Below are 24970 nucleotides of genomic sequence, written 5' to 3'. Positions count from 1 at the left end.
CTCAAGTCAGAAAAGCTGGGGCAAAATGTTACAGAAAGCCAAGGGACAGTCACGCAGAAGGTAAAAGCCAGATGATTCACGGGGCCTGGAGACAGCTCATAGTCCTCAGCTGGTAACTAACCATGCCCATGATTTATATTTTGTTATTTCACTAAATCGCACAGGGCCTCCCTTGAAGACATCTAGAACTTGTGGAAGAACACCCTACAACCATCACAAAGGTTAAAGCCATTAAAAACTAAATTAACGGAGTCTTCCTCTAGAAAAAGAGTATGTATTAGAATTATTACTTCTTTGACCTTTAATAATCTTAGATTATGCAGAGACTGAAACATACTGAAAATATCAATTTCCCAAAATCACCTGAGAAGCCAGACAGGAGCAGGCCTGTATCACTGCTGTAACTGCTCCAATGCCATGTGCCATTTTTATTATTACTAATACAAGGGATTCCAATCAGCAGAGACCTCACAGCCCTGCCCTTTCCCACACACTAATGTTACTCAATGGAATTCTTCTATGTTTCTCAGTATAGGAAGAAAGTCTTTTTCTTTTGTTTCAGAGGTTAAAGAAATTTGATTACCCAAGAACAGCAATACAGTTTTTATCACATGTTAAACTGGTCCTGACACACTTTGACACCTGAATAACTTAAAACTGTTTTGTTTCAGAAAGTTTGCATGTACATAATCTGCAACAAAGGTCAGGCACTTTGCCAAGTTTAATGAGAGGGGGGAAAGACACCGTGAATATGAAATAGCCAATTTACAAGATTATGAGAATAATGTATTTTACTTGATGCAAAAACCAACCAACCAAACAAAACACGGAAAACCCCAAAACAAACAAACCCACCAAAAAAAAAAAAAAACCCACAGAAAAACCCCTCTCTTCTCCCCAGAGATGGTTTATGGTACAGCATGAGCACACAAGTGCACCATTCCTCTCTCTACTTTCCCAGCCATCCTACAAGCAAGTCATAACATCCTTGAACAGACTGCTGGATACTGCAAATCTATGTACTGAATGCATGTAGTGGGAAAGGTGGGGCAAAAGAGCAACATCACCACTATGGCCAAACCCAAGCAATCAGAACTTCTACATTGTGCAGCTCCCACACCGTACCTAAACACCATCAATCTGAGACTGGTTTATAAACTGGAAAGGAAAACTAATGCGAGGACTTAATCAAGATTAATGTCTTTCATTTGCCCCAGAACTACAAGGCTAGATTATTTATTTGTTAAACAAAGGCTGGCATTCCACGATGGTGACCAGATTTCAGCAGCTGGAGAATTGGGGCAGACATCAAGTGTGATGAAACTCTGCTTGGCGACAGTGCCTCGTTTTTCTCCTTGTCCCAGCAGGAAGTGGAGCACTCAGACCCTCCACAATCATCTCCCATGCAGATCTTGTCTGCTCCTAGCATGGCGTGCTTGAACGTACACAGCTCCCAGGCAACTTGACATAACACTGTCAATGTGTCAGATACGAGATCTGGAGCCTTGCATGTTGAAATAAACACAGCCAAATTGTGAATATATGAATTCACATACATACTATTACATCCAAACAAATATGCTCTAAATATTTATTTTTCCTTTTACATTTCACTCTACATTCTCTTCAGATGATATGAATATAAAATATGGATGTGTGTTTTATTTCTCAGACATACCATTAACTGCAGGGTTTTTTACTTGCACAATGCATGAGTTCTACATTAAGGCCTTTATGAAGCTCAGAAAATTTTAAATCCCATGCGAATGTTCACCTCAATTGAATCATATAAACTGGTTACAATAAGTTAAGTGTAAATAACATTCTCAGAGTGCTGCTCCGCATTGAAACAATTCATAATCAAATCTTCTGCTTCAGAGTTTCTGTGAGTTACTTTTGGGTGGTTGAAGGCATTAATTCCTCTGAATTTCACCATTCTTGGGGCACAGCTGACTAGATATGGGCAAGGTGTGTGGAGCTCCCCATTTTTCAGAAGCAAAGACCAAGCAGCAAGACCACGGACTGGTGCTCCCAAATATTTGGCTAGTACTTCCTTTTGCAAGAGGTGGGGGCCAGCTGAGTTACCATGCTCTATGCATAGAAGCATTTTCCTTCAGGTCAAAATGGCACTCTGCTTCAGGGGTTTTGTCCACCTTCCTCTTCATCAGAGCTCTGCATTCCCCACTGTGATTGATTGTCTGGACTTATTTCCAGCCAGTCAATTCCTGCCACTGTGAGGGCCTCAGGCAGCAGCAGCACCTCAATCTCTCCTGTGTTCTGCCTCAAGCAAATAAACCACTTTGTTTTCACAAGACTGAAAACTGTTAGTTTACTTCAGGTCTCTGAGCAAAATGCAGACAGTCATCTATTTAAAACTTAATGACCTGTGAAGTAGAGAAGGTTGATCAAATGACCTTCTCTATTTTCTAGAAAACTAAAAGGCAACTGTATATACAAAAGATGTTAGGATTTGTTTCAGTTTTACATACATACATCAATAATGCCAGAATGCCATTATTAACACATCTACATGGACCCTCTGCTGCAATGGTACTGTACAGTTGCACTGTTTAGAAAAGTTACATTAAGCTCTCAAGTTACCTCAAGCATTAGCCAAGGGTATCTGGCAGAATGCTAACCCGTCTAGTGAACTGTGTTTTATGTAATTCCAGCAGCACACTGTGAAGCAGATCCCTTCTAAAGATTGACATCCATTTAGAAACGAATCCTGTTTAATTGTTCTAGTTAGCCTAGAACACTATGACCACTAGCATTGTTTTAATGTCTATTGTCTAATGTCTATGCCTGCACTAAGGCATGACAGACAAGATTCCTACTGTTCATCAAGAAATATTGTTCCTTATGCATATTTTAGCTAGATGGAAAGAACAAAGATTTTTTTTTTTAATCAATTGCCCAAAATTATTTCTTTTAAGTCATCCAGGCTACTGGTGCAAAATTCACCTAACAGGCTTAAAATCCAATGTACATCAGAATGTACTGGCAAAGCAATCCAGATGACTAGCACACATACTAGTAGGTTACATGATAAGTCTAAAATTAAACAAACTTCAAAAAGAAAGTCATTAAAGACTAAGTCATCAGCCTATGGCTTTCTCTGGTACGTGATATGGGTAGTGCAATGCCTGAAAGTTGCCAGTAACTATCTCAGATTCCTGAGTGTCAGGACCAGGACACCTGCCTGGGCCACACAGCTCCCTAGAAAGCATTCCCATCAATTTTTGGGGGGGTTCTTGGATTTGCTCTCCCTTTTATTAACCTTGTAATATTTTATCTATCTCTTTTCTTACCCCATAAAGTTTTTCATGAACTCTGTCACAATCATTGCAACTTTTCTATCAGCAGAGAAAGTTTATTTCTGCACTCCAAATCAAGCAGGACCATAAAATCAAGAGCTGAGGCTCTGTAACAGTCCAGCCTTTGGCTTCTGTACAGCAATTTAGAAAAACAAAACACTTTCACAGGTTGTGTCTGAATTAGCCATTACTTTCAATGCAGATGAAATCTGACAGGAACAATCAGGTTTTAAAAACATTTTCTCAACTCCACTAGGCAAGAACAATTCTTTTTTAGAAGTCCTTTTCCTTTTGAAGACTGAGGATTAAATATATCTTTCAAGTAAGGAGCAGAAGGAGAGAAAACAGTGTGCATGCAGATGAAAACCAGCTGAAAATGAACCCTTTTACATACCATCATCTTTTTATGATCTGGAAATTCAAGGCCAAAATAGTCGCCTTCAACAAGGTTGAGGTGGTTGCAAACAGCATCATGCAAAACTTTCCCTGGAGCTCTTTGCTGAAAGAAGAAAACAAAGCCTAGGGTTACAAAGATGCTTTTAATTAGTGGCAGAAAATCTATTATGCTAAGAAATTATTCAGCAAACAGCACTGCCAAAACTGTTTACAAAATCAGTGGATATTACAGCCACACCCACAGGGCAGTTGACAATAATTACTAGTTTTAAAGCTAAAGACTACATCCATCCATCCGTGCATGGCAGCTCGGAATCTATCTTTAGTGCATTTTTATTTTTTGAAGGAAAAGTACATTGAAATAGAAGAGTTTTCTTATGTCTACCAAGGCTAATTTCTGCTGTGAATATTTATTTTATCCCATGGCTCTTCAAGCGATGTCAGGTGGTGTGTGTACATCTCCGTACAACACAGTGAAACCAGGATGTTCACTGACAGACCTGTCATACAAAACTCCAAGGACTGAGGGTTTACTGGATGCTGTTTGACACGCAACAGGCTCAAGCCCTGGGTTCTGACTTCACATAGGCTTATCCCAAGCTGCCTGCTGGGAGACACTGAGGCTGCTCAAGACCTGTCTGTGCTACTCTGGCAGAGCTGGCAAGTAATTTGGAGGAGTCAAACACACTGAAAGCCTTCCCTCTATAAAGACCAGATGTTCTAGCCCAATATTAGTGCCCATAACCACCGCTCTGCTGATTGTAAGGATTCTTTTCATCAGCCCATCCATTAAATCCACACTTGCAGAAAATACTACAAATTACAGTTCACCAGCAAGTCTTCTGCAAAAACCCATCTCTGTATAAAAAGGCCAATCACTGAAATAAAATATTTTTGTTCTTTGGACAAATGCACTTATTTTAACTCAAGAGGCCCTGAAACACAGGTCTACACTCACTTCAGAACAAATAATAACCCATGAAATTGCACAAACCCTGCTGTTACAAGAGAACAATCACATCCGGGACTACTGGTCTTGCACTCAACCTGTAGATTCAACCCTCCCTTTTAGCCCAGTAAATAATAAGAGTAAAATGAAACAGTAGTAATCAAATGAAGAAAAGACAACCATTACAGGTGGGCAGACCAGCTCAGAGCTTGAGCCCAGGCCCTGGCATCTCTAGGCAGTGCCCATACCAACAGCCTACTTGAGAGCAGGCAGCTGCTCAATCCCACCTCCTCCCAAAAGCATCATAATGCAGTCTGGTCTCTGTTTCACTGGAATACCAAAAAATAAAGACAGACTTTTTCCACCTAAGGTAATATCCTAGGTGGGAAAAGCATCTTTCCAAAGGTAATTTATCTAACATTCTCTAAGATGAACTGTGAAAAGTAAATACCCAACAGTTAGGCTTGCACCAGATAAATTAAAGTAATGACATTTTTCTAGGGAAAGCATATTTTCTAGGATGTATGTGCCACCACAGCAGCACTGTCACCCTGGTCATGCAGGACATAATGACTGAACCCTTCAATGCTGGCTGGTTTTGAAAGTCTGAAGGGAAGAGCCAAGCTCACTTCTCCAAAAACTTGCTGAACAGGTTTTTACCTAACCAGTGCTTCTGAGAGACCTAAGCCACGAGGAAGCAATATTCACTCAATCTATTAACTGTTTGTTAATATTTGTTGTAGCAAACATTAGCCTCATGAATACTGTCAAAAAAACCATAAAGATCAATCACTGATAAAAGTAATATTTTTTAAGCATTCACCATAACCTTGCAGTAACTGAAGTAATTCAGAGTAAAATGCCAAGAGGATGCAAAGAAGGAAGGGAAAAAAAAGACCTCTGTTTTTCTAGATAGAGCGATTTTGATCTGACACAATGGCAACCAAAGTAAGTCTCAAGTGCAAGTATATTCAAATGCACTCACTTCATGTTCTCCAGCTTCATTAAACCAAAAGCATTCCCAGTGTTCACTACCCAGCCTGCACTGACCATTGTGCCTTGTATGTCAGTTCTAACAGAAAGCTTCCCACACTTTCCACTCCACCTATCACTGTACATAGGCACAAACAAACACGCACCACCTCAATGAAAGAGCTTCCTGCTGAGTGCATTTCACTGGAGGCAGCAGAAGAATATTAAACACATTAGACTGAGTGTAAGAATGGCATTATTTACTACTCTGAAAACACACCTACAAATAATTTAGAAGTAAATACTCCTGCTTCCAGACTAGTCTCAGGTCTTCACAGTTTGGCTGGGGCTGCTAGTGAGAGGAAGAATGAGTTTATCAGTCATCCTCACGGCAAGAAGTCTTCCTACTCCTGCACAAACAGAAGAATGGCAACATGCCAATGTGTATGTACATATGTCTAGCTAAAGTATTTGATGGACTTCTGTCTGACAAAGACCAAACTTCATCTTTCCTCACAGGAAAAAAAGTGTCTCTGAGTGGAGACTTTTGATCAACAGGAAAAAAGGCAGAGAGCCACACCACTCGTTTGCTGAGAAGAGCATGGCTGTCTGATCTCAGCCCATGAATAAAAGCCTCTGATCAAAACCTGCTGAGTGTTTTCATAAAGGTTTTTTTCTTACAGGCATTTAAACAATGGAACAGCAGTCTTGCAGCATTTATGTCACTTGGCATTTTCTCTGGAGTATGCCTCAATAAAATCAAATGCTTCTTACCCTAGTATTTGTAAATATTATTATTCTAAACTCATATTATCTTTGATCAGTGTATCTCAAAATAAAATCTGATCGTTCCCTCAAAGGAAATGCTGTACATATAAAATCTGCTGAGATTTAAAGCCTGATGAAACTCCAGTCTTGCAGGACCAGAAGAAGTACAACATCCACAAAAGCAGGAACTCACAAGGTTTAAGAGAGATCTTGATTCAGTGCAGTTCCATGACATCCCTACTAAAAAATTTAAACACAATAAATTAAAAGCTCAGTCCACTGGGTATGGAAGCAAACCAAGTCATTCAGGGCACAGTAAACACAAGCTGACAGAGGGAGCATTCAGGAATGAGTGCACCACACCGATGACATCAGCCGAAGTCAACAGTTGTGTCTGACTTCAGCATGGTTACAAGGCCTAGGAGAAAACACAAGTTTTCCACAGAACCTGGAAGGCATTTCCCAACCATGAAGCATGGCCCCGCTGCCATGCCTCAAACAGCAAGTTTTAGGCAAGCTTCACTGGCTCCTGTTCCACAGCCCCGTGACAGGATCTCCGTAAGCCAGGAGCTGGGCTGCTTTCCCTGCTCCATGCCAGCACCAGTCTGCTCCATGGGGGTCACTGACATGGAAGCATGGAAGCAATGAAGGGTGGTGGCAAATCTACACCTCCAGACCACTTGCTGCCACAAATACCACCACCCTGTAAGGCAGCAAGGGAAAGGAAACAGGAGGGCATGGTATCCTGATATAATACAGCTGGGGGAGGGTCACAGGCAGCCCCAGGAGCTGGGAAGTACCTGCAGCAGGTGGCAGTCCCCTGCTCCTGTTTCTGTTGACAACCAGATTTCTGTGCAATCAATGAAAAAATTGCTCCAGGGAGCTGCTCTTCCCGCCCCAAACGAGCCATCTGAGCACACTGGCAGGGAACTTCCCCTGAGCAATACAGGTGTATTTTTTACCCTGACAACAAGGAGCCCTGACAACTGTTTTAACCATCTGAGATGAAGTGAGCCCCAACCAGACTGATGTACCAGAGAATTACTATTTTTCTCTTGATGTGGTATTTACTTACACCAAAATAATATTAGAAATTTATTACAATGAAAAGAAGCTCACTGACTTCCAGCTACACATTCTTATTCCTTAATGCATTTTGAACTGGTCTTTCATTTAGCTCTGTGAAATCACATTTTAAAAGTAGTTTTACATTTCCAGGGAACGTCAAGTTCTAAATTATGAATAATGTGCATCATCACATTTAGCTGCAAGCTATGAAAGTACCCAGCCAAACTAGCCTGCTTTATGGATTATATATTCAATATTTTGCTGTCTTCTCATTATCTCAGTCCTACTCAATTCAGCCTCACTCTACTCCCACTAAAATCCAAACCAGTATATTGCTTATGATATTCCAATGGTGAATATTTTAATAGGTTCAACAATTCTTTCATGTTCTAGCAAACCCCAATCATTAAAAAAAAAATATCCCTCTACATAATTGTTTAGACCATTCTTTGACACAGACCACAAAACATTTTGGTTTTTTTTTTTTTTAAAAACAGAAAGTACATGGCTGTATCTGATAGCCATGATACAAAATATCCAGAGCTTTAAATGAAGCAGGTTTGGACACATTACACCACCTCCCACAGTTAATTCACCAATTATTTCATGAATTTTGTACCAAAAAATAAGTATATATGTTTATGGTCAAATAGAGGTTTTACCATTTTTTATCTGTTCAGTGAAATAATCTCCAATCCCAACTTGAACAAGATCTTTGACTGAAAGGTGTTGATTTGTTTGTTTTTACATTACTGAGCAGTAGTACCATCTTAAAAGAACTAAATAAAATAAACATTTTCTTCTGAACATTGAAAAATATAAGTCCTATTTTTGGTTGAAGTAAGAAATAGTTTCATGTGGAAACACACACTATTCTGTTCTCCTTCTCTTCTTCAAAACTGCTGTGAATGGGTCAAAAAGAAGTTTGGGTTGTTTTAGGTTTTAATTACACTTGCTTCTACAGCAGCAGCTCATAGGAGAGAAAATAATTCCTTTATGTTAATCTTAAAGAAAAAGGTACATTCATTATTCACAACTGCCCCCACATAAAGGCAGGCATTTTGGCCAGTGATGCCCTCTTCCTATCACATTCTGGGTGCTCAAATGGTCTAAAATGAAATGTGATCATTTGGTCATGCCTAATATTTTACAGATACTTAAATATTCTATGGCACAAAGGTTAAACACAAGGTTTAAAATGTATTTGCTCTTTCAGGGTTAAGGACAAAAAAAAGCCCGTTGTCTGATCAACTGTTTATCAGATCAGCCAAATCAGATTGTCAAATTATTTTTATACTCCAATTTAACAACTGCATTGAAATGATTGGGAAAACTTCATCCAGTAACTCTATTACTATTTCTGAAGTCATACACAGTTGTAATCACTACTAAAAATAACAACCCCACGCTCTTAAAAGTATAACTCTCTCAGTTTTTTGAAACTGTTAAAAAGCATGAATCTACAGTTTTGAAATCAAAGAAAACCAACCAAGAACTGTTCATGATAAGCAAAGAGTATAAAAATAACCTCACAGATGAGATTGAGCACAGGGTTCCTAAACAAATAACTCTGTCAGAAATTTATACTTCAAAGAAGGCTCGAAAACTAGTCACAGGAGAACAATGCTGTCAGCATCTGAAGACAAATTTCCTATTTTAAACAGTTCTCCTTACTGGGATAAAATGAAATGCGTAATTCATATTTAGCAAAAGTCTATTTCCTGAAAGGTGGGATTAAAGGCAAGAAGCACTGGTCTGAGTGTTGTTGCTGTGGACCTAATACTGCCAAGACACTTGGAGACCCTCTGCCCTTCTTCTCCGCTCCTCCCTTTCAAAGCGTAGGTGTTAATCCTATAGGAAGGATTAGAGGACTATAAAAATAGCATTAGACCACCAAGATAGCTCTTACACCTGGGCTTACTAGTTTTTACCTGGCTGTTCAGCTTAGACTGGGTAGTTGAGAAGTGTTAGAAGAAGTGTGATTCATCACTCCTACATACCAGGCCAAAGAACAGCAGCAAAGTGACACCTTTGGACAGAGCAGCCACACACTCCCACCACTGCTTTTAACAGTGGACCTGCAGCCACCAGATATGCATCCCATTTGAAAAGAAGCTGTAGAAGAGGCAGATTTTTATGATAACCTAAAGGCACCTCGTTCCTTTTAAGATATTTTCCATTTGAATGTAGTTGAGGGCTCCACTCCTGGCACGTATCCCACATGCTTTTGCACAGACTGTGCACATACCATCAAAGGGCGGATTGAGGCCAAAAGCAGTAACAGAATAAGTCTCTTATGCTGCCTTAAAAACAGGCAATTGATCATCTGCTCTGTGTGTACAATGAGACTATTTAGTGTTCTTTTCTTTCAAGATTTTAGTGGACTGCTTTTACACTCACCACATAAGCGGTATTCCCTTAATGCCAGTGGCTGCCTTCCACAGTCTCTGATGTACACTTTGACCCTTTATTCAGTTTTGGTGGTGGTGGTGGCACCTTCTTTTAAACAGCATAATTTTAAGATATGATAATTTTTACTTCAGGTATGTTTTACCGCCCTTAAAAAAATGCAGCTGCAAAGTTACACTCCTCCCCCCCCCCCACCACCACCTATCAGCTATGATAAACTTCAACAACAACTATTTAGGAATTTCTTTGCTAACCAAAAATCAACGCACTAAACAATTAGTGAGGCAAAGAACACAAAGAGAAGGGGGTTAATAACCCTCTCGTCTCCTTGAATTTCTGGCATGGTTTCCAAAAGAAAACTGCAGTTCTCTACATCTGAAATATGGACTTGTTATTGTAACCATGGTCTTGGATTTCTGATCATGACAAACTGGTTTATGTCAAAATATTTTCTAAAATAGGCAGAAGCAGAAAGACTGCTCTTGCTACACCTTAAACTCTCTTCCAATGCCCAAAAATAAAATTCAGTAGAAATAGCCAACAGTAAAATTCAGGTGAACAGTAAATACTAAATAATCCTCTTTAATAGTTAAATGCTGTGGAAGGAAAAAGGAAAATATTATCTAGCAAAGCTAATGAAAAGTTTTATGATGAGACTATTTTCAGTACTGCTTGGTTAAGCTTTCTCTTATAGTAGAATCAGACTAATACAAAACTCAGCTACAGTAAATCCTCAGGTAACTGTACATCTCCATAATTACAGTACAGTAAAGCTATGGAATTGGAGCCTCTGCATGGTCTATTTTCACTTGGCTCATAAAATTACAGCTTTGCACCTTAATGGGCAAACACCGCCCACATTGTATTTATTACATATGCCATTTCAATGTGCATGGGAGGACACAAAAATGGAGGAGAGATGGGCTGGGCACCTTCAGACTGAGCTTTTCACATCACAAACCAATGTGTCATCTTCAGGTGTAATCCTCCAATAATTTCATTTATTTGCAGTTCTTACAAATGCAAACTGATATTAATACTGATTTTGTTTGTCATCTTTCAATTATTCAAATTTCTAGTGGACAAGATGTTTGTTACTGCAGAATCAGCAGCAACCACCACAAAGCTAGTGGAGCACTTTGTAAAGAAGAAAGAGGAAGAAAGAGGCAGATTCCTGGAGCCCGGAGAGCTCCCTCCTCAAGTATCTGTAGGGACAAAATTCCACAGAATTTGGTTCACACATTCATCTCTCTTTCATCAATGGCAAAGAAAAACTGAAACCCACTGGCTAAACACCACAAACCATATAAACCAAAACTATTCAGCTTTTGGTCACAGTAGTCTAGTACACATCTGTTTATTACAAAATGTTACTCATGGTGAAAAGCATTAACAAAATACTTCATGATTAGTTTCCTGGTTCACTGGTTCCTTTGGCTCTCTTTACAGCATTTTAACTAGCTGGCATCTAACTCTCAGTTAGAAAGTACAACTGATCTTGTATTAACTGTTCTGTACTGATTTTACAAGATCCTACATTTCACACATATACAACTAAAATTCACTTTATCAATTTAAAAGTGGTGCTCTGATCACATCTGCTTATGAATTCAATTGGAAAACCTAATTGTTATCTGCCTAAAAATCCTCTAAGAAATTGTCCCAATGGAGACAACACATTCCTTCCTATGAAATGTGAATGCTGATCTCAGTAATGCCAAAAACCCATAAACCGAAAACCAGGTCTCTGCAGAAGCTAATTAGTCCTCCTGGAAAAAAACAAACCTTGGTTCTTGTAGTACAGCCATAACTTCCTTGAGATATGTGTGAAACATTTGTGGGAAATTAGCAGTGGCAGAGCAAGTCTTTTAAATAACTGTTTAAGGTTGCAAAATTTCACACACCAACAATTAAATTCTTAGACTTCCAGTGGGAAACTCTTGGCAGCACCACTGTTACTAAAATTACTTTCCTTGAACATCATTAAAATGCACAGTGTGGACAAGAAAAATGAGGCATGAAAAGAACAATGAGAAAACTTGCTAAAAATATGTCATCTTATTCCCTAAATTAGCTCCTGTAAATGCTGAGTCACCTCTGCCTAATTTTACTAGCAAAACTAAAACTGGTTTGTAGTGTTCTTCATCCCCTTAGCAAGGCAACCATCCACTGCGGGAAGCGACTGTTTTCCTTTCTGAAGATTATCACCCATGTGATGTCTTCCAGCCTCAAAGCCTTGACACTGCAAGGTGATGCCTTGTAAAAACCAGAGCCAGCCCATCACAAATTTAAGATCTTGGTGTGAGTTTCAGGGCAGATGCATTAAACAGTGCTTTCCTCATGATCTGAAACACACAGCTTTGCAAATCAGCATGTAAGAAAGGTGGAAGGTAAGAACAGTTTTGTGCTACATGGCTTTGTTAAAACCAGGTGCATGCTAAAAAGTCCTCACTGAAAAGCTGTGTCTAGCTCAGAGGGGCAATGAGGGAGGGAGTCACACCAAAGCCATTCCAGCTATGACACCAAAACCCTTAGTGGAGACACAGGGAGGCCAGCAGGCATCTCTCTAACAAAATTACCTCTGAATTATCTATGTTTAATTGACAGCCAAGGGTGTAACTGGGCAGATGTCTCCATCTGGCATGAGCTGCACCTCCACCACGAGGCTCTGCCCACAGGGATGTGCCTGCCAGCATTCTGCAGCACAAGGATGCCCACAAAACAAGCCCAGCATGTGTACTGTGGGCACTGGCTTTGGAAAGCACACCACGAGATTTGTTTTCAGAAACTGGATGGGAGTCTGATGTGAAGCTGATAGAACCTCGTTTTTCAGAACGTTTTCTTTATGGAAAGCTGTTTTACTAAAGCTCAACTCTGGAACCAAGCATATATCTGTCAAATAAATGTTGATACTACTTTCTCTCCCTGCAAGCAAAAAGCTGAATGAGTTTAACCCCCAGCCCTGACACTATTTAGTGGCACACTGTGCTCGTTGTTTCTTGGGAAGAACTGCAACTGAGGCTCAGAACACTCATTAAAAATACCTCAGATTGAATTTCATAGCCCACAACTTTTGAAAAGGAATATAATGGTACCATTCAGTGCTTTCAGTGTAATTCAGCAGCGTAACAGCCAGCGCATAATTGGGGATGGAAAACCCAAACTCTGTGACACCCCTCACCCCTTGCCTCCCACTTTTACCACTCCTCTCCCTGTTTCAAGGCAAAAATCATTTAACCACCTTCTCAAGTTTTCTTTTTTTAACATTAAGAAATGCTTGCTTCTCTGTTTTGTTTTCTTTGCCTGCCCATTTTTCCTCATTTTCTTTACGCATAAGCAAACACTTTGCTAGAATGAATGAGTAGGCAATTCTTAAGTCATCAAATGTAAAACCAGAACCTTTATATACAGACTAGAAACATGATAATATGAAGTGTTATGAGAATATGGGAGTTATTACTATAAAATCAGATTGAGATGCAAAGCAGCTATTTATTATTTCTATTTGGATACATTTTTGTTCAACCGTGATTGCTCTAAAATCCTTTGAAGAAAATAATTTTATTTAAATGCAAGAAGTTCAAGACTGGAAAAACAAACCCCCCCAAAAAAATAAGAGGTGTTCAGGTAAAATATTAAATCCTAAATCTAAAGCAAAACCAAATGCAACAGGAAAAACCTTTCCATCAGTCTCAACATTACTATTAATCTCAGAAAGAGCTCACACCATCCAGGACTGTATATATTTTACTTTTTACTTTATCAGAGGCAGGAAAGCACATTTTAACAACTGGATACACAAGTTTCCAAAAAGGACACTCCTAGATGAAGCCTTCAGGCTGTGGCTGCTGCTAACCTATAACGTAATAATTTTACATCCTAAATCTTTGTCTTCAGCTAGGCCTTGCTCCAGCTGGATGCAGTGCTCTGACAGCCAAAGTTCAAGGCAGGGTAAGGAAGACAACCTTGCATGAAATTTGGAGTTTCTGCAGCACCATTTGGTACCAGCCTGTCTTGCAAAACTGATGTGGACTGTCTAAAAGAAGAGCCTGGCTGCAGTATTCTGCAACTGCTCCAGGTTGGACATGGAGTAATCTTTTATTTATGTGTGAAACTGAAACGGAGATGATCTGAGTTCATTCCTAATGAGCAAAATGCATACCAACAACACATTTTCATGGAAGTAAAACTTCCAAGGGCAAACAAGTCGCAAAAGCAATCCCTTCTTTAAGTATCTGAAAGGCAGAACTTTTGAGTAGTTTTTTGCCAGTCAAATCCCCAATACACAAGAGTTTCTTGTTTGGTAATGTCCAACCTGTCACCAAGCTGATGGGTGTACAGGAAATGTGTTCAACATTTCTCTAAGCAGCCTCAAAAGACCTTAAAACTGAATATACTTGGAGTCTGATCTGTCTTTTAAACATGCAAAGACACATGAGAAGAAGTGAGAACTGTCTATACTCTTATGGTATTTGCAAGGGGGAAATACAAGCTTTGTTTTGTGCATCACTGAAAAGTGCTACCTTTAGTTTGGGACACAAAGTAGAGTGGACATATGAGTATGGGGAATGGGTATGGTAAGAGTTACAATAATGGCTGCCTCTACCAGCAGATTTCAGAGGCACCTCATAATGATGTAGTCAAGGCACAGTTTCAAGGAAAGATAAAAGTAACTACCTCCCTTTTTAATATAACTACACAGTTTTCAGAAAGATCCTTAGGAGCTTTTCCACTCTTCCTTTGTAGCCTGCCTGCAACTTGCAGTGTCTCCTCACACAGCAGATGCTCTAAAAATTCCATCCCTGGGTAATCTCAGGTCTCTGAAAGGTGGAACTGCCTCTACACTGTAGAGGTCAGATGAATGGTTATGTCAGCAAAAAAAGACATAACCATAGCCATCACTGTGGGAAGCACAAGTGGAGTGGTGCCAGTGTGCACTGCAAACACAGTGTCTTCACCTCCAGCCACTTCAAAATCCAAACCTGCCAGGACTGACCTGCATGTCCAACCCAGCATCAAACAGCAAAGCAGCACAGCCAGAGCAGAGATCTGCTTATAAATTTGTGGCAAACCAGGGAAAGAAGGGATTTGTTCTCATATCTCTGGGGCAGGAGGAGGTGAAGAGGGAAGAAAGGCCAGGAGAATTTCTAAGCTGTACATGGTGTCTGCTAACAGCACGTGGTCTGAGCTGGGCAAAAGCCTCTCATTAATCTCTAGAGAGCTTCCTCCTGACTGCGAGCGAGATTTTACTTTTGCCTATGTTGAAGATGGAACATTCAACTTTCACCTGATTTCCCACCACTTCCGCATGTGTGTGTGTGTGTGTGTGTGTGTGTACCTTACAGAATTGCGTGTGCCTGCCTGCCTTCAGAGACAATAACGTACCCTTCTGCTTCACTGCTCATTCAGCCATACCCACTGTTCAAGCTAAGGAGATTCCTAGGAGATCTGCTCTTTGTCACTCAGATAGAGGCCTCAAATATCAAAGGAAAGCATCACCACTCACTATCACAAGTGCATAAACACAGCCTCTGAAAGACAACCTTTATAGATTCTATTTTGTTTTAATGTGCAACAATGTTTTCATTCATGCTCTGTTTAAAAAACGCATGTTGTACAGAACTAGTTACTGTGATTTGAGCTTTGGACAAAATTGCTGAAATACATCTTTAGGCACAGCAGGTTTAAAAAGGCAAATGAGCCATTCACGTGTTTTTTCCTTAAGGCCAGAATACAGCACTGCCGTATTAGATACCACTTAGATATAAACGAGCTCTATCAGCAACAACAGACTTCGTGGGAAACAAGCATTCTCTGTTCAAGGTACGTCAAAGAGAAGTCTTTGGGGATGTGCTATCAAAAGTCAAACACCAGGCAGCCACAATGAGACTTTTCTGACCACATTTTCAGTCTGAGTTGAATTCCTCCACAAGGAGTTTTAATCCATTTAACCTTGAGGATAATGTGTGTAGCTGGAAAAGGATTTGATTTAATCTAATTTGTGGATTTTTCTTAATGCTGAAACTCCAGTTCTTATGTTTTTAGAGATAGCATACATCCCATTTTAAATTTACATTTGTAAATATAATTTCTTTAATGTTAATACCGAGGTAACTTAGAGATTCCTGGGCTATGTGAGAGCATTACATTTCATTTACAGCCTAACAACCTCATTGGATCATACAATCATAGAATATGCTGAGTTGGAAGGGACTCACAAGGATTACTGGAGTCTGTCTCCTGGCCCTGCACAGGACACCCCAAGAGTCACACCGTGTGCCTGAGAGCATTGTCCAAACGCTTCTTGAGCTCTGTCAGCCTGGCGCTGTGACCACTGCCCAACCATCCTCTGGGTGAAGAACCTTTTCCTAATATCCAGCCTAATCCTCCCCTGACACAACTCCAGGCCATTCCCTCAGTCCTGTCCCTGACCAGAGAAGAGATCAGTGTCTGCCCCTCCTCTTCCCCTCATGAGGAAGGTGTAACTGCAGTGGGGTCTCCCCTCAGTCTCCTCCAGGCTGAATGGACCAACTGACCTCAGCTGCTCCTCATACAGCTTCCTCTCCAGGCCCTTCACCATCCTCTGGACATTCTCCAATAGCTTTATATCTTTCTTATTTTGTGTTGCCCAGAACTCCACACAGGATTCAAGGCGAGGCTGCAATAGTGCAGAGCAGAGCAGGACAATCCTCTCCCTTGATTGTGCTACAAGTGATTATGACCAAGATGCCTAGTATGAAACTTATTAAATATACTTCATCTCTGCCTATTTATAAAATGTTTAGGTTATCCATGTTCTCACCAGCCCTCAAGTGAAGTTCTGTGCCAGCATAAATACATACTTTAGTGATCTCCACGAAAACACTGTCTTGCTACCAGCTTCATGAATTAGCTTTCTTCATCATAATTTACTTAGAGAAGTCAGACAACCCAGTCAGACTCCTATCTCCTTAAGGAAAGAATTTTTGTCTGCAGAAGACCACAATGGCATTGACCAATGATTACTGCTAACAGACATCTTGTGCTGGACTTAATTTTTATTCACAATATGTAATAATGCTTACCAAAAACACCATGAGACTAAACCAGGGATAGACATAACCCTGATGTGGCATTAAGCAGACAATACTATCAGCTTTTGCTTTTTCAGACTGTAAGTATTTCTTGAATTGTTGCTACCAAACATCTTGAAGTATGCTGTCTACACTAAAACATCAAGGAAGGTCTTGGCCAGGAGAAGGGCATGGGCTTTGCAGGATGAGAAAGTAAGTGAAGACACATGTCACTGGCATCCTTCTGGCTTTTTAATTCTTCCCAGACCATCAATACTCCTTGACAGGTCCATTCAAGCTAACCAAAGGCAGCAGCTTCTGAGTGAGCCCCAGTGGGAGACTCCTTCAGACCACATAGTGGGGGGAGCTGAGGAGGTTGGCCATCATGTCCCAGATAAGCCAAGGATTTATTGACCAAAGTGAGGCAGTTCTGCTTCTAGCTACCCAGAGAACACAAAGAAAGATAAAAAGCCTTCATGTTTTTACTAAACTTCTCATCCCCTCTACTGGTACTAAAAGTCTTACAAAGTAATCAGCTACAGAACAATTTGCTCCAAGAGCAAAGTGCAGTTCACTCAAGTGACAGCATGATATAGAGATTAGACCAGTGACAGGTTTAGTGTGTGGCTCTCACCCTGTGGGACCATCATACGTGGACACTGTCTTGGCACTGGAAACAACCAGTACTTGCCATTTAAGAAAGCACAAATGCTGACACACAATACCTCCCACTGCTCCCATACGCTGGCATGTGCCTACAGCCACAAGCTGCCCCTACTTTCTCTCCACAGCCTACAGGGAGAGGGAAAAGGGCTGAAAACAAGAAAGTGATCCAAAAGAAGAATTCAACTCCCTCCCAGGTAATTCCTTTCATGCAACATATCACAACTATAAGCAGACTGTGAACAATTCAGGCTGGGAAAAGGTGAGTTACGCTCATCACTGTCAGTAACCACTCATTCCAAGCTCACACACTTCCTTCTCGCTCATAAAGAAACATGATTTCCCAGCACTGAAACAGGGTGCTCTTCACACCCAGTTACATGCTAATGAAGACACACAATTTCACATTATTTACTAGGGTATATATTTACCCCCATGATCCTCAGAGCCTTGAGCTGAGATTTATCCATTTTAACAGCAATTAAGCATCCAGTTGCTCTGGAATTCCTTTATGTCAAGTGAAAAGGAAGGGTACTTTAGGAGAAACACTCAGGCCAGGCAAAACTGAACAGATGAAGCTGCCTTCATCTCATTGCTACTTTGCTTCTCCCCTTGGATTACATGACCTTTAACACGGTGGTGTGCTTATTTCTTGTTATCACTAACATTCATGAGGTATTTTGTCTACTTGCTTTTAGGAAACATATAAGTGCTTACATAAAAGATATTAGAGGACATAATTAGCATATTTTAAATAGTCTTCTGAAACTGCATTCAAATGACTAAACTACTAAAGACAAGTATTTCTCAATTTTAAAAAAATGTAGCTCACATCCATTATGAATGGCTAGCTCTCACCAGCAGCTATTTCAGGATATCCTGACATTAAATCAAGTATTTAAGGAAGGGCTTATATTTCTTTTTGAATGATGCTGAATATATCTGGATAGGTGCCCTTGCTGGAGATTTATAATTAGGGTTAGGATTATAGTGAGTAATTTTAAAAGCCTGAGAAATCACAAGATCTATTTGACATCACATGTGGATTCAATACCAAATATAAAAATTCTACAGACCACATATTTGCCATTGTACAAAAAAAGCTATTCATCCTGAAAGCAGTGAAGACTTGAACTTTCCCCATCACCTGCACTTCAGCAGAAGCACAACCAATGCTCCTCCACTCCTGATAATTATGATCAAGAGATGACACTATTAAAATCCACTTTGCTTTTCATAACTGCTGGCAACAGTGTCCCCAAATGTCCCTAAATACACTTGTGTACTCAAATGTGCCTAAATATGCTTTTAAATAAGGCAATGAGTGCATTAAAAGCAATGTATTTCCATCAGGGCTGAGCTGTGGGGCAAGTGGTGGGCTCATGCAGAGCACTCCCATAGCTGCACCAGTGGCCACAATGGAATTTAACTCATCCAGCTTTGGATGTCTAAAAGTTATGTGTTATGTCTGGAGTTATTGTCTAGCTTGTCTCTCCACAGCTGGACAAGAGAGAGGTATCATGATAGGAAATTCATCCCATCTGGAGAGAGATGGCTCACACGCTTGGGGTGCCTTGCCCACTGGCACAACTCTCACCCTACTGACAGCTGGGAGACCCTTTCTTACTCCTTGTGAATCTGATGTTCAAACAACTATAATGAGATTATGAGATGAGATGAGATTGAGATGACATTTTCTTATCTAAAATTTTTGCAGGTAGGATTTTATGGTCCCACACTTTTTGCTTGCAACTTTTCCACATGCCTGACATACCATACATGTGGCATTTCCTTTTCTGGGAAACAGAAGAAAGGTACATTTTAATAAAGCTGAGAATTTAAGCAAGATAATGGTCTTGAAAAGCCTGAAGAAGACTACACCAGACAAAGCAGAAATAAAGACAATAGGATTGAGAATGTATTACAAGAAGGACAGGTCCTCAGAGCTAAGCTACAGCACAGGCTATGAGCAATAGCTCATAGGCTTTTTCTGCATGAGTTGACCAACATTTGCATTTTGTTTCTAATTCTGGTTTATAAGTCTCAAGTTTTCTCAAAGCAAAAATAACCAATTCCATTCAACAGCATGCTGAGGTGTTCTTCTGGAGAAATTGCTTGCGGCTTGGATGGGTGCATTCTTTGCTGGGTAAAAATCTCTCAGGACTGTTTGGCCTAGAGAGTGGTGGTGGAGTTACATGCAGCTGGTGTCTGGTCACCAGTGGAGTTCCCCAGGCCTCAGTACTGGGGACAGCCCTGTTTGGTATCCTGGACAAGGGAATCAAGGGCACCCTCAGTCAGTTTGCAGATGACACCAAGCTGGGCAGGAGTGTTGATCCACTGGAGGACAGGAAGGCTCCGCAGAGGGATTTTTTACAGGCTGGATTGATGAGCTGAGGTCAGTGGCGAAAATTCCAACAAGGCCAAGCGCTGGGTCCTTCACTTGGGTCACAACAGCCCAAATCGTTGGCTATGAGGAAAAGTTTCTTCATTGAAAGTTTTGTCAAGCAGTGAAACTGGCTGCCCAGGGAATTGCTTGAGTCACCATCCCTGGAGGCTTTAAAAGACCACCACATGTATATGTGGTGTTTGAGGACATGTTTTAATGGTGGACTTGGTAATGCTGGGCTAACAGTTGCCCTTGATCTTAAGAGGACTTTTCCAACATAAATGATTTTATAATTTTATGAAAATAAGGACTTCCATGTTATTTTAGACTTCAAGTGATGGCTTTAAGGAGATTCAAAGTCCAAGAGCAGCCTACTGAATAAGGATCACATTTCAGCTTAGCAGAACCACCCTGTAAGGTGCTGAGAACCTGTGCTGAGTGACTCCCCAGCACTGCAGACATACGGAGATGCTCTTCAGGAATTGAGCAGCTTGGGAGGCCAGACAGCTGGAACCTCCCACAGTGTTTTTGAGAGCACATGTGGCCCTACAGGCAAAATTTTGCTAGCAGAAAATTACTCAGCAGTGGTCTTCAAAAACAACAAAGAAACTCAAATAGGAAAAATGTCGACCAAGTTGTTTATGTGCAGGCTGCTGTTTTAGGTCTTAAAATAAAAGCCAAATAATGGGAACAACATGTCTGTCTAAGAGCCATACTTTTCTACGTGTGAAGAACTGGCATTATGAATTAAAAGTAACAGTTTAGTAACCAATACACTCAGTCTCTGATTGCAGCACCGTCACACTGATAGATCAGTAAGTGATTTGGGAAGATACAACTCCTAAAAACCACTATATAGCTATATAGTTACACTGAAAATACATGTAGCCATGCTTTTTTTTTCCTTCATCACTTCATGTAACAGGCTGAAAAATACCCACAGCACACACACCACGCATGCAGTTATACAAGGGGAGATTTATAGCCCTGTTTTAATGACTGCATTTGCCACAGGCAAATTTCTCCTTACTGTTACTGTCCTTTCCAGCAATAGCATACTGTATTAAACTGAGTTTTTTTGAAAAAAGACCCAAAACACTGCCTCCAAATCCAGCATAAAACATACATTATCCTTTTAAGTTGCTGCTAAGTGATTTGTGAAATCTGTTTTTGTGATTACATTTAAGATGTTTTGTAAGGCAAGAATCCTACACAGGGGCTGGAAGGACCTCTAAAGATTCACAATAGGCTTGAAATACTGCATGTAAATCACAGCTCCAAGTATTACGGAAGCCCATACACCATAAAAAGGTAAATAAATAAAAACAAGCAAAAAAAACCAAAACTAGGTCTTTAACAAAACCATACCTATAACTTCTAAATACTCATATAAATAACACTCTAATATATAATAACAGAATTATAAACTAAGATACCAGGAACCTTGCTTTGGAAAGAAAAGTACAGTTTGCCAAGTTTTCAACAGGTGTCATGAACTAAAGACTTGATCCTGCAGTTAGAGCACTCAATGGAATACTCAGCATACAGTATATAGTACTGTTTCTGATGGTTCTGATGGGAAAAGAATGGTTACTATTCATAGACAATCCCAAGGCATTGCTACAACACCAAGTATTACATTTTCAAACCATCAAACACCTATAAAAAGACTGATGGAAAATATCACCCAAATTCTGTGCTCAGACTCACCTTTCTATAGTTAGTATTCTGCTTTACTTTTCTGAGAAGTTTCACTTTTCTTACTAGAAAACCCTTGAACCACACATCTTGAACCAAAAACTCTTAATGTCTTTGGAATGTCTTCCACCACAAGAGCATCACTATGTCTGGATTAATTTATGAGTACTGCTTTCACCCAAGAGGGAGGTTTTCACACTCAGCAGCATGATGACACACTCTTGTCTCTCTCTCTCTCTTTTTTTTTTTTTTTAAGAAATAAACCTTTCAGGACTACGCTGGTTACTATATGGCTGGTTTTTCAACACATGGGTTATGGTCACAAAGGCATCAACCATGTTAGGGGCACCAGCCTTTACACCAAAACTCCACCCAGAAGTTATTGCTACTGAAAAACAAGTTTGTGTCCTTAAGCCAAGAACTAACACAGGGGAAGTAAAAGGAGGAGGTTCCAAAAATCCATGAGAACTTGGTGGCAGGCTCTGAAAATTTCCCCCCCACACTCACAAGGAGAAGAGCCAAAGCTCATTTCATTGTTCTATTTCATTTCTGATGAGTTTTTACATGTTTTTTACATGTTTTACCTGTAGTCGGTCCCGCTACACAAGGGCACACACTAACACAGACAGGCACATTTCAAAGTCATGCAGAAATAAAGAGAAGAGCCAGCCTTTCCCATTCCATAGCACCCTACTCATAGATAAAAATTAATGTCCAGTAGAATAAAAATTAACCTTTGATTATACCAAGACTGAAATAATAAATACTACATTTCCTCAGCCTCATAAGCATATATTTTTTTTCTTGACACTTGTTTATATGGTTAAAACAAACAAATAACAAACCCAACCTTTTAGCCAAGTACCATAACAAAGAGAAACAACTAAAGCAACAGCTGCTCTGAGTTGAATCTGAGTTTACTGATACTTTCAACTCAAAAGTTGAAATGTCTGTAATAACAAAACCAAAGAATCTTACTGTAAATACCCCAAGAGGTGAACATTAGTCTAAGTAGGAGATCTGAGGAAGAACTTGAGCTTAACTGAATGGTCAGTTTCTGAGTTACCTTGATTTTTTTCCTGTCACAAACAGGCAGAGCCCAAAACCAGACCCTGTCACAAGAGCGGCAATAAACTTCCTAACTAATCCCTGTGAAGGAACTTACATAGGTGACAAATTTTTTGAGGTGCTGCTGGGTTGTAAGTGGATGTCACCTTGTCACCTTCTTGCACTAGGGCTGGCAAGCCTCAGCAGCAGAAGGACCCAAAACTCCTTTCCCTACACGCTCTAGTGACTCACACTCATCGCGTAAGTGTGAAAGTAATGGTATTCCTTCATTGAAGGTGCAGGGGATAGGAGGAAGTGCAAGTGGATTTTAGAGAAATCCTGTGCTGAACAAGAGCAGAGAGCTGAATATCAAACAAATTGTACTCTGGGTGGAAGGCAAACAGAATAAAATAAAAAAACTGGCATGCACAGTGTATTTCAATGTTCTTTAGTTTGCCACTTTATCTTCAAAGTGGTAGGTCTTTCCTCAAAGAAACTGATGCCCAAAAAAGTAAACACCTTATGCCTTTTTGAACAAAAATTTTAGGCTATTACCATCTTCTATGTGCAATTCAAAATAGAAGCAATGCCTACAAAAGCAGAAAAAAAATCTAAAACAAATAATTAAAAATACACCCAGTGAGACCAAGATATCCTGAATAAATATGTTTTTTACAAAGGCATCAGTACTCTTCTACAAATGCAGCTGAAATCCAGTATGTCTGATCACATACTGCTGTTTCTACATATAGTGATAACAATCCAGAAAAGCAAAACAAAAGAAACCCCCACTATTATTATGATTCAAGTCTTTTTGGTAAAAACTCAGCAAATCAGTTCCAGAAAATCTGGCACTGTGAACTGCCATGCAATTAACCTGGGTATAGTCAAAACATACTGGATTGGTGGGCCTGAAAAACATTGGCTTATGTACCTAAATGATGAATTATCTCCCTAAGAGACAACTCCCTAAGCCTGTGCAGTTAAATCAGGAAAAGTGGTAGCACAAGCAGAAACTGACCATCGAGACTCGATCTTGAGTGTCCTTTCCAGTCTAAATGATCCTGTGATTAAATTCTATGATCTTTCTTCATTTTGCCATTTCAAACCCGTGTCTTTCACTGTGGACATCTTACTTGCCAGCTACTAGGAATCATGATTCCTTAGGAACCAGATTATCAAAAGATTGTTTATTAACAGAGAACAAATAACCATGGGAAAGGTTTTTTTCTCACTTTCAGGCATCTCACTTTTCACCTTACTTGACCCAGAATTTGAGACACACGGGTGAAAGTCTGAGATAAAGACAGAAGCTTCCATAGAGCTAATCCATCAGAACCCTAATTACCAAAGGTCTGACACAATGTCCCATATGTTCACAGACATCGCTTTACATCAAACAAGTCCAGGACACGGACAAATTTCCAGCTGAATCTTTCAGGTGACTGAGGTGCAGGTCTTCAGCTTAATCAGCATTTAAATCATCATTGAAAGCCCCGAAAGGTCAGCCTAATTTGTTATTCTTAGCATTCAAGTTTGAAAAGTGTGTTCTCAAAGTTAGACTGAAATGTGAGCTAATGTAGTCTACAATGATTACCTGGGACAATCTCCAGAGAATGCCCATTCTGCCTGAATTTTTATATAATTTCCACTCCAACTTTCCATACAGCACCAGTTACACTAGTGACATGATACCTGGTTAGACTACAGCATCTGGGAGGTAAGCAGCATACCTTCCCCACTCTTTCCTCATACTGCCATTAAATCACTTCACATATTAAATTCAACTTAATCTTTAGAATGAAATGTTAATCAAAAGCATATACATACCTTTGATTACACTGATTTCCAGGGGCAGCGTAAACTTATCTTGTCCCAGACTGTGCTACTTCTAATGTAACTGAATCAACATTTGAACATTATGACAGGCCACTGTGTACTGGGAATGGTTTATAAGCTTAAGACAATTGGAGATTATACTGATTTTCTCACAGTTTGCAATGACGAAAGTGACGTTGACCACACCTGAACAAAAGCCAGGTGTCAGGAAAGCAAGCAAAAGCAGAAATAAAACTCATTTACACACTCACAGCAGCTGCAGCAGGATGTTAACACAATACCAAGTGGCTATTATCCTAGCCATGAGTAAGTCCAGATGAGAAACTAGAAGACATTTTTAACGTCTGATTAGTGAGGTTCTGGAAGAGTTTTCCACAGGGAATATACAGGGTATTAAATGTAAGTA

General features: G+C 40.0%; 1 protein-coding gene across 7 annotated transcripts in view; it reads right to left on the bottom strand.

The window, feature by feature from the left end:
• Positions 1-24970, bottom strand: part of FARP1 (FERM, ARH/RhoGEF and pleckstrin domain protein 1) — a 200840-nt gene that overhangs the window by 63923 nt on the left and 111947 nt on the right. For all 7 annotated transcript variants that reach the window (XM_068182500.1, XM_068182498.1, XM_068182494.1 and 4 more), the window contains exon 3: positions 3712-3816. In XM_068182500.1, coding sequence (XP_068038601.1) covers positions 3712-3816 — 105 coding nt within the window. The remainder of the gene's footprint in view (positions 1-3711; positions 3817-24970) is intronic.

The sequence above is a fragment of the Anomalospiza imberbis genome, chromosome 2 (genome assembly GCF_031753505.1).
Source record: "Anomalospiza imberbis isolate Cuckoo-Finch-1a 21T00152 chromosome 2, ASM3175350v1, whole genome shotgun sequence".
NCBI classification, from domain to species: Eukaryota; Metazoa; Chordata; class Aves; order Passeriformes; family Viduidae; genus Anomalospiza; species Anomalospiza imberbis.
This window is presented reverse-complemented; position numbering and strand designations above follow the sequence as displayed.